This window comes from Ovis aries, chromosome 1 (assembly GCF_016772045.2).
Source record: "Ovis aries strain OAR_USU_Benz2616 breed Rambouillet chromosome 1, ARS-UI_Ramb_v3.0, whole genome shotgun sequence".
NCBI classification, from domain to species: domain Eukaryota; kingdom Metazoa; phylum Chordata; class Mammalia; order Artiodactyla; family Bovidae; genus Ovis; species Ovis aries.
This window is the reverse complement of record NC_056054.1, coordinates 99,240,836-99,254,903: the sequence shown is the minus strand read 5'-3', so window position 1 is coordinate 99,254,903 and position 14,068 is coordinate 99,240,836. Positions and strand designations below refer to the sequence as shown.

Here is a 14,068-nt window from a genome sequence, read left to right as displayed (position 1 = left end):
GACGCAGCTTTTTGAGGTAGCATTGCTGACTTAACTTTTTTTTTTAGTGCTTCCATCAGAGATCCGGCTGCTCTTCGGTACAGTACAGGCCTGCAAGTTTTTAGAGAAAAAACTTTCTTCAGCTTCCAGTTCCTGGTATGGAAAGAAAAGAGACGAAAAGCAACCCGCTAATAAAAATTTGGCTGGGCTTCACAAGGAAATGGCAACCCCTTCCAGTATTCTTGCCTGGAGAACTCCATGGACAGAGGAGCCTGGCGGGCTACAGCCCATGGGATCGCAAAGAAGTGACACGACTTAGCGACTAACACTTTCACTTTTCACGTCAGTAGTTACTTTTCGATGCTTAGTGTTAGGCGCTCAGTCATGTCCGAAGCTCTGGTTAAGAGGAACTCACTAGCCCCACCCACCCCCTACCTCGCCGCCCACGGGCGCCGCGGTCTGCTCTTGACCCGCTCAAGATGGCTACAGTAACACTTCCGTTATCTTCCCTAACTAGGCCCGCCTCCATTGCGTATTTTTACCGCGCAGAGGGCGGGACCTAGTGTTAGTTTTTGATTGGTCAACTTGATTGATGACCTTTTCCTTCCGCGACAGTTTCCCGAGGAGCCAAGTGCCTGAGCGGCACGGACGAGAGTTGGAGGGAAGGAAAGATGGCGGACGTACTTGATCTTCATGAGGCTGGGGGCGAGGATTTCGCCATGGATGAGGATGGGGACGGTGAGGACAGTGGAGGCGGCTGCGGGAAGCGGGGAAGGTGCGAGAGAAGGACGTTTTAGGAAAATATAATCTTTGTCCCCAGTAGGGAGGAGACGAGCCAGGGACGAGCCAGGGAACCGGGTTCTGTTGGTTGGAGACTCCGCCCCCTTTGGGAGGAAGAGGGGCGGGCCGGGAGGGACAGCCTGGAGGTGGTGGGGTTTGCTTTCAGATAATGTCTTGCAGAGAGAATATTGTAAACAACTGTTACCTTTCTCACTTATTCCTTTTCTTCTGGGGCTCCAGAGAGCATCCACAAACTGAAAGAAAAAGCGAAGAAACGGAAGGGCCGTGGCTTTGGCTCCGGTGAGTGTTTGTGGGTGGAATGGGGTCGAATGGAGAGAGCTACGAGTTTTGGAATCCCCATTCAGACCTACGGTGAACAGTAGGAGAAGGGGGATTTCCGGTGATCTGCTGTGTGTTTCTAATAGAAGAGGGTTCTCGAGCGCGGATGCGTGAGGATTATGACAGCGTGGAGCAGGATGGCGATGAACCCGGACCACAACGCTGTAAGTAAATGGAACCTGTAGGGATCTGTCTGTACAGAGTTAGGGACCAATGAAGTAAAACCCAGTAGGCATGGAGTCAGAGGTCGCTTAACCAATCTCTGTGGAGCCTGCACACACACTACTTATGTGATCTCGCTGAAGTGTTTGTTGTGCTCAAACAACTTTCCTCTGTTCCCCTACCTACAGCTGTTGAAGGTTGGATTCTCTTTGTCACTGGAGTCCATGAGGAAGCCACAGAAGAAGACATCCATGATAAATTTGCAGAGTATGGAGAAATAAAAAATATCCACCTCAATCTGGACAGACGTACAGGATATCTAAAGGTATCCTGAGCCATACTCCATTGCTTCTCTTCATCCATAACCCTTAGACAGCATTGGTAGTTCTCCCACGTTGGCTGTGGTTGGCCAAGAGTTGAAATAAAATGAGATTGGGAATTGATTGTTAGACATAGCAAAGAGGCAGAAACAGACAGACAAGTTGTATGTATAATAGGGATGTGACGTGCATTTGTTGTTTAAGGTTGATAGATTTTCCTAGTTGAGTAGAAAAGAGCTTGATGGAGTTTTGATGATCTGTTTTTTTCCTGTTCTAGGGGTATACTCTAGTTGAGTATGAAACATACAAGGAGGCCCAGGCTGCTATGGAGGGACTCAATGGCCAGGATTTGATGGGACAGCCAATCAGCGTGGACTGGTGTTTTGTTCGGGGTCCACCCAAGGGCAAGAGGAGGTAAAGTGCAGAGGGCAAAACATTATCTTAGTGGAAGGAATATGAGCAAAGCAGAATAAGGACATAGTATTATGTTCCTCTCATGGACCCTGCCCCTTTTCCTTCTTTCTAGAGGTGGTCGGAGACGCAGCAGGAGTCCAGACCGGAGACGTCGCTGACCCATCCTCTGTTGTTCAGGTGTTCTCTCCAGAGATTCCATTTGACCATGCAACCTTGGAGAAATACAGCTGGGGTGGAACTCACTGTGTTTATATTTAATCTGTTACACTGTTTAGTGTTTCTTTTGAATTATGAATAAATGTACAATTTTTGTTTTCTAATTACTTTCCTTTTCTAATATTGCAAGCTCTGGAGTACTATTTACAGTGAGACAGTATGGGTCACTGTGAAGATATTTCTCCCAGGGACTGAATTCTGTGTGAGTTTCTACGTTAGATACAGTCTCCAGTGTCAGGGTCAAGTAGAGACACTGCTCAGTATTTCTTTTTCTTTGAAGCTAAGAGAGCAAGGGTAGAAGTAAGATGTTCTCATGACAGTAAGGAATAATCATTCATTCTGTTCCTATATATGCTGTCCTGAGCAAGTGGTATCATAGAGATGTCTCTTTTTTCTCTCCTGCCTTTCTTGTTGCTACATTTGTTTGTACTTCCATCTGTCTCAGAGCTTGAATCTCCTGTTGGGGCACTCTTCCAGAACCTCCTTCCCTGGAGGAGTCTATACTATGTTCTTGATGCCGTCTTTGGCGCCCAAAGGTGAAGGCCCCACAGAAGAGAGGATCCAGAGGAGCACTGAGGAGGCCAAAGAGGAAAAGGATGTGGCTGAAGCTAGGAGGCACTTCAGTTAGCATGGTGGGAGAGAACCAGTACCAAAGACCCAGAAGGTAGTAAGGTGTCCAGCAGAAGATGAAGGTCAGCAGGACAAGTAGGGCCAGTAGTAGGGCCCGATGACGAACATGGGAGTGATTGTCTAAGGAGCGGCAGACGGCAAATTCACCTGCAGGGGCTGGGAATTTAGAAAATACACTCGAATTCAGAACCACTTAGCTTCTAAATTGATAGGCAGAAATTGTGAGATAGAGCTCTTCCCTCTATAAGAGAATGCTGCAAGCCCTCCTCCCCTTCCCAGCCTGGGACTATATGCTCCCTTCCCATCAGAGATTATGACAGACAAGCTGGAAAAAAGGTTTCAATTGAGGTGCTGTGGTACATGAAGCTACAAAGTCTGTTTGAAGTGTTGGTGTCCAAGAGCAAAGGAAAATACTGATCTCCCTTCTCCTTAATTCTTGCCTAGCTAACTCAACTTCAGAGAGTGATGGCTAGTGGCTGGTTAGAATTGAAAGCATTCAATGAAGTTAGTGTGGCTTTAGCTGCTAGAGATACAGTTTGTTGTTAGTCGCTAAGTTGCATTGGATTCTTTTGTGACCCCACAGGCTAAAACCCACCAGGCTCCTCTGTCCATGGGATTTCCCAGTCAAGAATACTGGAATGGGCTGCCATTTCCTTTTCCAGGCGATCTTCCCAACCCAGGGATTGAACTTGAGTGTTCTGCAGTGCAGGCAGATTATTTACCACTAAGCCACTGGGCAAGCTCCTTGGTTTGATAGATAGCTATCGTATTAATGAGGCTAGACAATAGTTTTAGGGTATGGGTTAGGGCCTGGGGGTTGGAGTCTCACTGTGGTTCCCCTTCCTTGTCTGAGGAGTGGACACACTGCAGACAATGCGGCTATAGCAGATGGTCATTGCAGTCAGTGGCCTCAGAAAGAGGCAGCAGAAGGTGAAGAGGTTATAGATGATCTCTTGCCATAGAGACTTGGACAGTGTGGAACAGGAACAGCTAGATTGGAGTCGAGGACTATTAGAACTGGTCTCCCTTCTCCCCTGCCAAGCTACCTACCGATTTAACACTATCTCCTCCTGATTCATTCATTCGTTTTTGTGTGTGTGATTGTTAAGAAATTTGGGAGCTAATACAGTGTATAATCTCAATCCATTCTTAATTCCCTTCAGTGCTGAGTAATGGTACATCTGTGGTGTCATATTTAAAAGGTTAGAAATGTATCTTGAAAATCCCTATTTTCCTCTTAGGCTATGCTTATTAAATCCAGGACTTAAAAGAATCCTGTCTTTTGAGTACTATCTACCATTTATAAGAGGATATCTCTACCACCTCACCAACATTTTTTTTCCCTCACCGTTTTTAGCTGAAATTATTTTCCTGATGTGTCTGTGATTAATTCTGTGGGAAAAATAAATCTTGTATAAAATGGGAGGTGCTAGAGTTGCAGGCTATTTTGCAGTCACTCTCTAAAGTGACTTTAGTTATAGTCCTATGTACAATAATTATAATGGTAAAATAACATTAATAAAATTTAACATTTTCCAAATGCTGTTGGCTGCCCCTCCTTTTTTTGGTAAACTAGTTTTTGGTTTGAATCAGTAAAGAGCATTTTTCAATTGAGAGCTTCAGGGTTTGTACCTTAGTTCAGGTAAGGTAGATTGAGTCAGTATTAGTTTGATAAAAGGCAAACTTAGTAGGTATCAAATTCCTAGATATGAGGCCTTTCAGAAAGGGATTTCAGCTGGCATGAGGGACTTTTAGGAAAAGTGAATAGTATTAGTCGGAGACATGATTTTATGAACTGCTTGGAGTTATGACCAGGCTGTTCTACTTGGGGAGTGGTCTTTCCTTTACCCCTATCTTGAGTCCATGTATTCCTGGATGGGTTTTTGTTTTTTTTTCTTTTGGTGGTGGGGCTTCGTAGCAGGCAGGGAGAGTGGTGTGGTGAGGGTGGTGTGTGTGCATGGCTTGGCACTATGCCTAGAAAACATCTGACTTGTGAGAAGAAGGTTTAAAAACAGGCAAGGTTCAGGGACTTATATTTTAGTCCAGCCTCTTGACTATTTTATATGCATTTCATATTTTACTACCTACTATAGAAACCTTTACTTCTGATACTTGGAAATGAGTCTATGAAAATAATTTCTACCTACACCAATATTCCCTTGACCATGCTAACAATTTTTAATTGACATTTTAAATGCAACATATGGGCACTGCAGAATTTATACAAGAGGTTGATAATTTTTTTTTAAAGAGGTTGATAATTTGGAACCCAAAATAACACCTTTTGCACCTGAATCATGTTACCATCAGTTTGCAATTGAAGCAAATAGAAATTGCATTGTTGGACTGTCAGGCTCCAAGGAAGGATGAAATTCATCTATTCCATAATCTTGTGGTCTGTGCATTTCAAGTGATTTAGCCAAAGTTATCCAGTTAGTTAGTGGTAGAGCCTAGACTCAGAAAAAACAGAGCAAATTAATACAAACAACAAAAACAGTCCTAATTCTAATTCCCAGTCCACTTCTAAAATTAATTTCATATAAACCTAATTAATTTCTTTTGCACTGAGGCAACAGGCAAAGGGGTCCTGTTTACAACATACTGTTGGAAGCAGTATTTTTTGTTTGTCTTAGAACTGCAGTCAGACTAATTTTGGTAGTTACATTTCTAATATTTGAGGATTTAAGAATCCAATCTTAAATGTGACTACAATGCATTATTCCAGAGACTGAAATGTTAACCCCTCTCCCTGACATAATCCCAACCATAGGCTCAGAGATGCTGCTTTACACCCTTTCCCCAGATGGTGTTAGTGGTTTTGTTTTGAAGGAATTGCTCCATATTTAGCTTTTTTTTTTCTTCTTCTAGATTTATAGTTTGTTTTCAATACTGAGATTTGATTAATTGGTACTCAAGTTCAGATGCACCTTTTTGTTTCAGTTTTGACACAATAAAGCTAGAGTAAAAAATACAAATCTGATTATGTTACCCTCTGCCTTTTACTTTAGTGTTTCCCCACTGCCCTTAGGATAAAGTACAAGCTTAATATTTGTGAAGTTGGCTCTTCCTTCCCCTCCAGGCTCATTACTTGCCATTTTCTAGCCCTCAACTTTAACTGTGATTACTTTTGAGATTTTCTACCCTCCACCTTCTCCAGCATTCCTCCTGCTTTGTCCTAACACCTATCTTTCAAGAATGAAATTTTGATATCTCTGGGAAGTCAGGAAGCTTTCCCTGAATGACCAAAAGTGGGTCAGACACCCCTCATTGTTCCTTAGCTCCTATGCTTAGCTTTAGCATAACACTTAACTGGACATTATATTGTAATTGCCTACTTATTTGACTCTGCACTCCTCTATAAATTTCTTGAAGGACTTTGTTGCTCTATCCTTAATAGAGCATTTAATGCACTTGGGGGAACTGCATTATTTTTTTTTTAATTGATGAATGAAGGTATCACAAAGTTTTACCCAAAGTCCCGGATTTCACTCTTTTTTTTTTTTTTTTTTTAGTTTTCTTGTCACTGTCTTCTTAATGTCTTCCCTTGGAGGAAACTCCATGCTCTGAAGCTTTCCTGCAATAATCTGAAGAAGGTTGGGACTACGATGATGCAAAGAGGTGGAAGCCAAGTGTAGTAAAAACAGACTCAATAGAAATACAAATTAACATGCAATGATCGTAACTTGCAAAAGAGCAGAGGCTCCCACCCTGAGGATTAATGTTGACTATGGCCAAGCACACCCCTTGAATCCGAAGGCTCATGTTATGTACTCAAATTCTTGTCCAGTCTAACCCTGAGTCCCAAGTCACTCACCTGGGGCAAGGTGAGCAGGAAGCTGAGTCCCCAGGCTACCCCAAGAAGTTTCCTACCAGCTGAGCGCAGTCCAAACGGGTGGAGTACGGCTGCTTGGTGGTCGAGCCCAATAATTACAGGCAGGAAAGCTGCGGCCTACATGGCTACTAGTTTCAGGAACGTGAGTGTACGACATGCAAAGTCCCCGGCCAGCCATTGAACAGTGATATTCCAGGTCGCAACTTGGGGCATAACCACAAAAGTGACCAGTAAGTCGGCAACTGCTAAATGGGCGAACAGTCGTACCGGAGAGGGACGGAGCTGGCTGGGTTGCGGCCGTGTCCCTGACCACACCACGGCCAGGTTCCCTCCAGCCGAAGAAACAAACAGCACGACAGTCACTCCCACTCGCACCTTGGCGGCAACTGAGAAGGTGGGCAGCTCTGCGCCCTCCACCTCTACTCCTGATCCTACCCAGACCTCCTCCCCCGCCGCTGATGACCCCCAAGGGGTGACGTTGCCTGCAGACATTGTGACCTGGAAAGAAAAGGGGCGGGGCGATGAAGTGTGGGTCTGAAGAGGTGAGCTGCGTCCAGTTTCTTCTTCCTCCTTAGGATCTGAGATGGTTATTTTGCGAATTTCGTCCACTAAAGCCTCTATCTCTGGAGACTCCGTCTGTAATCTGGAGGTCACCTGTCCAACTGTCAGGGGCTTGTAGGGACTAGGAATCTGGTGCTGGTTTCTACTTCCGCAGACTCCTTTAGCCCCCTGGAGCCCTGAATTCGATAGAAGCGTGAGAGTGAGTGTGTGTGTGTGTGTGTGTGTGTGTGTGTGTGTGTGTGTGTGGCGAGTGTTCCGCTGTAAGCACCCCTGGGTCAGGGGCAACCCCATCCTAGTGGTCCTGGAGAGAGCACTGCGGCGCCTTCTCGCTCCGCCCCGACTCCTGCAAGCCTCGCCCTTGGTCCAGAATATTTAAAGAAGACTGTGCCTCTGGAGGCTTGCTCATGAAATAGAGATCTTGTGATTAGAGAACGAGACGACGGAGACCACGCACACAGACACACACCCCTCCACCTCCCCCAATCCCCCCTGCCAAACACACAAACCATACAGATGTAGGCCCAGAGACAAGTGCTTCTCGTTCTGAAATTCCGTTTCAGGGGCCGGTTCCACTCGCTTCAGTTTCTGATGATGTTTGTCCCTCGTGCGGCACCGTTGGGTCGTTCGGGAGGCGTGACTAGGGGCGGGAAGCGAGGCGGGAGCGGAGCTGCAGAACGGGTGCCGCCGCTGTCATGGACGCCTGGGTCCGCTTCAGCGCCCAGAGCCAGGCCCGGGAGCGACTGTGTAGGTGCGGCCCGAATAGGAAAGGGGGACGGGCGGGCGGGCAGAGGAAGAGCCTCGTGAGGCGAGGTCAGTTCACACTACGGGGGTCAAAAAGGGTCAACTCGGGCTACGGGGGCCCGGACGGACCGCGAGGGGCTGATTTGAGCCGGCCGCGAGGCCTTGATTCGTTCCTGCTCGTGAGAAAGATGGGGAAACTGAGGCACGAGTGGGCCAGCGGGCAGGCGGCTCAGGGTTGTGTGTTCACAAAAGACCAATACTTTCCTCCCTGGGCGACGGTGGGACGAGGAGCGTTCTCCCCGTGACAGATAGAGATCTGGACTGTGTCCTCAGAGCTAAGGAGGCACTCCTGAGTTCCTGTTATCCCCTTTACCCTCCGCCCTCCACCTCCGCCCTGCCTTCTAGTCTTCATTCATCTCAAGGGCCTTGAAGATCTCTTAGTTCACCTATTTTGAAGACTAACCTGTTCTCCAGCCATCTCCCGGCCCTTCACAGGACATTGCACACTCACTGAGGTGCTTGTGGTCTTGCGATGGTCCTCCTGCCTTCTTCACTCTCCTCTTCAGGCTGCATCATTGTTAAATCTCATTTCCTCAATTCGAAGTAGTGTTCCCCAGCCCCTACTAGGCTCTGTTGTATCCTCAATGCCTTTCTCTTCCCTTGGCCTGGGGGAGAAACTAAGATATAGGCCTGAAGAGGAGGAAAGGGAACGGTCTCAAACTGGGAAGGGGGTGATCCATGGTTGCCTTTTGGAGGACATTTTTGAGGGGGAGATAAAGGAGGTCTCTACCTTACCTCTCTCTCCTCCAGGGCTGCCCAATATGCTTGCTCTCTTCTTGGCCATGCACTGCAGAAACATGGGGCCAGTCCTGAGTTACAGAAACAGATTCGACAACTGGAAGGTCATCTGAGCCTAGGAAGAAAGCGTAAGTAACTAGGCCTTTCCTTTTATTAGTCCAATACTTCTTCCATCCCCAGCCATTATTCCTTAGTCCCTCCTTCCTATTTTTGACCAGTGCCAATGCATCGTGGTTTGCCTCTGTACTTATCCTGTGCAGGCCTCCCAGCTGAGATAAGACAGCAGGGATAAGGTCAGTGAGGGATTGGAGAGAATGAGGCAGATTTGAGAAAGCTAAACTGGGACACAAATTAATAAAAAATTTGAACTAAAAAAGATTAAACTTTCTGCTGTTTTTTAAAAAGTTGTTTATTATTGTTTCTATCACTTGCCTGACTTTCATTCTCTTGCTTTCCCTCTTTCTCTGTATCTTGTTCTGTGTCTGCCTTTCTACTTTCAAATCCTTGCTTTCCGTTGCTAATCTCCACAAGTTCTACGCCTTGGTAACTCAGCAGATGCCCTTGAGTCAGCCAAACGAGCTGTGCACCTATCAGATGTTGTCCTGAGATTCTGCATCACTGTTAGTCATCTCAATAGAGCCTTGTACTTCGCCTGTGACAATGTCCTGTGGGCTGGGAAGTCTGGACTCGCTCCCCGTGTGGATCAGGAGAAGTGGGCCCAGCGTTCTTTCAGGTTTGATATTCTTTTATCCTACAAGGTCTATCTATTCTTCATACTGCCTACCTTGCCTTTCATGAGAGAACAATCTTTTAAGGTCTTCCCAGAATATACACGTCTGAATCACTTGGCTTCAGATCTTCATTTAGATCTTATACCATCAGAGAATAATGAATGGGGGCAGATGGAAGAGGGATGCTCTTTCATGGCGAATGACTAAGATTGGACAAGACTAGATATTAATTATATTGCTTTAATTCTTCTTCTGTCTATACCACAGATTTATGCCCCTCATTGTCTACACATTCATTCATTCTAAAAATACTTAGTAGCTGCTTACTGTGAGCCAGGGAATAAAGCAAAGAGCTAAGTAGATATGGTTCCTGCTCTCATGAAGCTTCTAGTTTAGTAGGGGAGTCTGATATTAAAACAAATAATCACCAAACCAAATATTTGTGGGAAAGTATAGGATGTTAGCCCCTGGAGGAGGGCATGGCAACCCACTCCAGTATTCTTGCCTGGAGGATTCCATAGACAGAGGAGCCTGGCGAGATACAGTCCATAGGGTCAGAGTCGGACACAACTGAAGCGACTTAGCACATACGTAGGATATTAGAGCTTTATAACGGGGGTGCTAATATAGATATAAAGGTCAGGGAAAAGAGAACCCTTTGAGAAAATGAACTTTTATTTCAGACCTGAAGTCTGAGTAGAAGTTATACAAAGCAAGCAGTATAAAGAAGAAACAGCAAATGACTTATTCTAAGGCTTTGAGGCAAGAAAGACTTCTTAGAATTAGAGCGGTGGAAAGAAAGCCAGTGTGGTTGACAGTACTGAGGAAGGGCACAAGTTCAAACTGGAGAGGTAGACCAGGGCCAGATCATTCATGCAAGGTCGTCTAGGTGATGGTAGGATTTTTTTCATTTAGTTTTGTTTAAATTTTATCCTAAGTCCAGTGGTTCTGAGCAGGGATGTGACATGATTCAAACTGCATTTAGAAGATCTGTCTTTCTGTACTGTGGAAAATGGATTGCAGTAGAACTAAAGAGGAGAAGATTCTTTAATGTGACCATGAAATGATGTTGGCTTGGATTAAAGAGCAGGCTGGTAGTGAAGGTGGAAAGGAATATGATTTGAGAATAAAATTTTCTGTCTATATATCACCTATATTTGTTTTTTGCTTCCCTATGATTTGCTTTGTTATTTTACATTATATTGCTTCTTTCCATCTCTGCTTATGTCTTGCTTTTCATCTTTCTCAGTGATTTACAATTATAACAAGGCTTATGGTATATGAAGGATGGGGGCAGAGGCATGGATAGAATGGTGTGAAAAAGCAACTCTCTAGAAGAGTTTCTATGCCGTGTCTACTCTTTCATTCCATAAATATTTCTTCAGCTCTTACTATGTGCTAGGCGTAAGTCTAGACACAAAGATGCAGTGGTAAAGACAAACAAGAGCCTTGCTCCTATGGAGCTTACATTGTAATGGGAAGGGACAAAGACACAGTAAATAAGAAAAACGTCAGAGAGTGGTAAATGCTGTGCAGGAAATTAAAGTAGGGTCAAGTGATAAGATGGTAAATGGCTTGCTACTTTAGAATGGGCGGTCAGAGAAGACCTTCCTGAAGGGGTGACATTTAAGCTCAGACATGAAGTGCAAGGAAGAGCCAGCCATGTGAAGGTTTTGGAGGGAGAATATTCCAGATCGAGGGACTAGGTAATGTAAAGGTCCTAAAGCAGGAATCAGCTGAATGGGATCAAAATATAAAAAGAAACCAGTATGGTTGGAGCCTAGTGGTTGAGGGAAAGAATGGTACAAGATAGAGTTAGAGAGGCAGAGTCACTTGTTGAGTTCTGTAGTATTTTATTCTAAATGTGATAGGAAGGAAACCATCGAGAGTTTTAAGAAGGGGTATAATGTGATTTACATTTATGTCAGCTGCTGTATGAAATTAGATTGTTAGGTGTGGTGGGCAAGAGTGACCATGGGGAAACCAGTTAAAAGACTAAAGTAGTAGTTCAAGCAAGAGATGATGGTTGGTTAGACTAGTGGTCCCCAATCTTCTTGGCACCAGGAATCAGTTTTATGGAAAATTTTTCCACAGAACAAGGGGGTGCAAGCAATAGAGAGGGGCTGTAAATACAGATGAAGCTTCGCTGGCTTACCTGCCACTCACCTCCTGCTGTACTGCCTGGTTCCAGGGATTGGGGACCCCTGGCTTAGACTATGGTCTAAGTATAATAGATAGATGTGATTGGATTCAGGGTCTATATTAGAGGTAGGACAGTTATACTGAATACAGACCACTATTTTCAGAATGGATTTTAAAAAATTTTTTGATGTAGGCTGTTCTTAAGGAATTTATAATTAAAACATTTGGCAAGCTTGGCTTCTTTTTTTTTCTCCCCTTTAACAAAAGGATTGGATTTAAATTATGTGTGTGAATCTTTGAAACAACTGAAGCTGTTCTTCTAAAAAAAAAAAGTTGCATTATTGTAGTTCAGGTTCAATGCATGTGTGCTAATGGGTTGCCAAGTGGAAGAGTGAAATTTGAGGTTAATCTTGAACTATTTCATGATCTTCATTACTTTTAAACCAGGATCTTAAGGTACACATACATAAACACATTAGTTACAGAAAGGTGAAAGGACATTTCTAATGGTAATAATATTTACTTCTGATATTCTAATGTATAATCTATTTGCACTATGAGGGAAAAAAGTTTAAGTGTTCTGTTGGATTTGCTAGGTGGGTATATGTACCCGTCCTGACCCTTCTTCCCTGTGTATCCCAGGTACTATCTGTTTTCCCTCATCATGAATTTGAGCCGTGATGCTTATGAGATCCGCCTACTGATGGAACAAGAGTCTTCAGCTTGTAGCCGGCGACTGAAGGGTTCTGGAGGAGTCCCAGGAGGAATTGAAACTGGAGGACCTGGGGGTCCAGGGGTTCCAGGAGGAGGTCTGCCCCAGGTGGCTCTGAAGCTTCGGCTCCGGGTCCTGCTGCTGGCTCGGGTCCTTCGGGGTCATCCCCCTCTCCTGCTGGATGTAGTCAGAAATGCCTGTGATCTCTTCATCCCACTGGACAAACTAGGCCTCTGGCGCTGTGGCCCTGGGATTGTGGGGCTTTGTGGCCTCGTGTCCTCCATCTTGTCTATTCTCACCCTAATCTGCCCTTGGCTACGACTCAAGCCCTGATATGCTGGTACAGGATAAGGAGGGGACCTGAATTGGTGAGATGGAATTTTATAGATCATCCCTGTGTCCCAGCGTCATTCTAACTCCACTCCTTGGTTAAAGTTAAAAATCCAGAGATTTGGGAATAAAAGGAAGGAGCTTTGGGGAAGATGAGATGAGAAAAGGTGAATTGTGAAATCAACTGGATGATTCAGACGTTCAGATCTGCTCCAGCTTTTGTTCTTTTCCTCCTTCATTGCACTGTCTGTGTCTCTCCTGACTCTTCTTACTGCCTCTTAAGTCTGTTTAAGATTCTGTCTCTGTATCCCTTTTGTACCTTCTCAGCCCCCTGTCATAGGAATTTAATCAGCAGAGTTACTTTTTGGTATGGGAAGTAGAAGTTATGGTCTGTAAGATTCTAATTGTCTTCTTCCTTTTCCTCACAAAAGTGACTTGTGGCAGTTATTTTTGCCTCCAGACTCCAGATCATAATTTTAAAGGCTTTGCGTCCCAGTGGGCTCTTCCCACACGCACCAGAAGTAGTTTCATGCTTCCTTTTCCTCGCTCATGTCTACCTCACTACCTTCCCTCATGATTTGCCATTCCCCTTCTTTCTACTCACACTGCAAGTTTCTGCTTACACTTTGATTTCATGGCTTTGTTCTAGCCTTTCCATACCCCTTCTTTGCCTATCCAGAATGATGCTATGTTTAGCATCTTGTAAATATTGTACAATGATTCTGTGTAAATAGTTGAGGCCTAAGCCCATGATGGACAGCAAGCCTTCCAGGTTAGCAGATTAAAGATCAATTTGCTCATTGATATTTGGTCTGGTCCTGTGTGTTCTGGTCATCTGAGGCCCCTATTTCTGTTACTTTGGTTTGGGTTTTCCATGGGATCAGCCACTGGCATCATTACCTGCAGACTTTTATTGAGTATCTACAGTATGTAGGCCATAATACTAAGTGGTAAAGATATAAAAAGCTAAGAGGCACCATGGTCCCAACTGCAGAAGTTTATAACCTAGCTGCGGAGATGAGGGTATAATGGTAAAGTAATTATATTGGTTCCACAAAACATACCCTATACCAATTTATGGTTTATATTTCCTCCAAAAGCTATAATACCATAGGTAGCATAGGCCAAGAGTCACAAGCAGAACTAAATGGAGTGGGTGAGTCTTGGTTTGTGGGTGGGCTGTGTCTTCACTTGTTCGAACTCTTTGAGTAGGTGGGGAAATGGTATCACTGTTATCAACTCTTTCATTTTCCATATTCCAGATTGAGATAAGTAAGGTTAGGAAGTAAAAAGAATCTATTTCCCAGTCCTATCTTCTATTCCAAACTCGGGGAAAGCATTATTGCTTCCAACAACAAAGGACAGAAAAAAAGGAATAGAA

At 44.5% G+C, this 14,068-nt stretch overlaps 2 protein-coding genes and 1 long non-coding RNA gene across 7 annotated transcripts; 2 read left to right on the top strand and 1 right to left on the bottom strand.

The window, feature by feature from the left end:
* Positions 1-592: 592 nt before the first annotated feature.
* Positions 593-4,380, top strand: RBM8A (RNA binding motif protein 8A). Of its 4 annotated transcripts, none has more exons than XM_027973979.3 (6): positions 593-717; positions 1,000-1,059; positions 1,188-1,262; positions 1,449-1,585; positions 1,858-1,994; positions 2,107-4,380. In XM_027973979.3, the coding sequence occupies exons 1-6, from the start codon at positions 651-653 to the stop codon at positions 2,150-2,152; spliced, it is 522 nt and encodes a 173-aa protein (XP_027829780.1). In that variant the 5' UTR covers positions 593-650; the 3' UTR covers positions 2,153-4,380. The 4 variants fall into 4 exon arrangements, with proteins under 4 accessions (XP_027829780.1, XP_027829772.1, XP_042109458.1 ...); XM_027973971.3 differs by having other exon boundaries at positions 1,185-1,262; XM_042253524.2 differs by having other exon boundaries at positions 593-754.
* Positions 4,381-4,994: 614 nt separating this feature from the next.
* On the bottom strand, positions 4,995-7,830 carry LOC114116810 (uncharacterized). 2 transcript variants are annotated; one of them, XR_003590596.2, is made up of 2 exons: positions 7,740-7,830; positions 4,995-6,875 (listed from the first exon to the last, which is right to left on the bottom strand). It is a non-coding gene; the product is annotated as an uncharacterized LOC114116810 (long non-coding RNA). The 2 variants fall into 2 exon arrangements; XR_003590598.2 differs by having other exon boundaries at positions 7,745-7,830.
* A 68-nt stretch (positions 7,831-7,898) lies between these two features.
* Positions 7,899-13,491, top strand: PEX11B (peroxisomal biogenesis factor 11 beta). The gene is made up of 4 exons (XM_027973962.3): positions 7,899-7,981; positions 8,785-8,900; positions 9,304-9,505; positions 12,288-13,491. Exons 1-4 carry the CDS (start codon positions 7,926-7,928, stop codon positions 12,688-12,690), a joined length of 777 nt encoding a protein of 258 aa, XP_027829763.1. The 5' UTR covers positions 7,899-7,925; the 3' UTR covers positions 12,691-13,491.
* Positions 13,492-14,068: the final 577 nt, after the last annotated feature.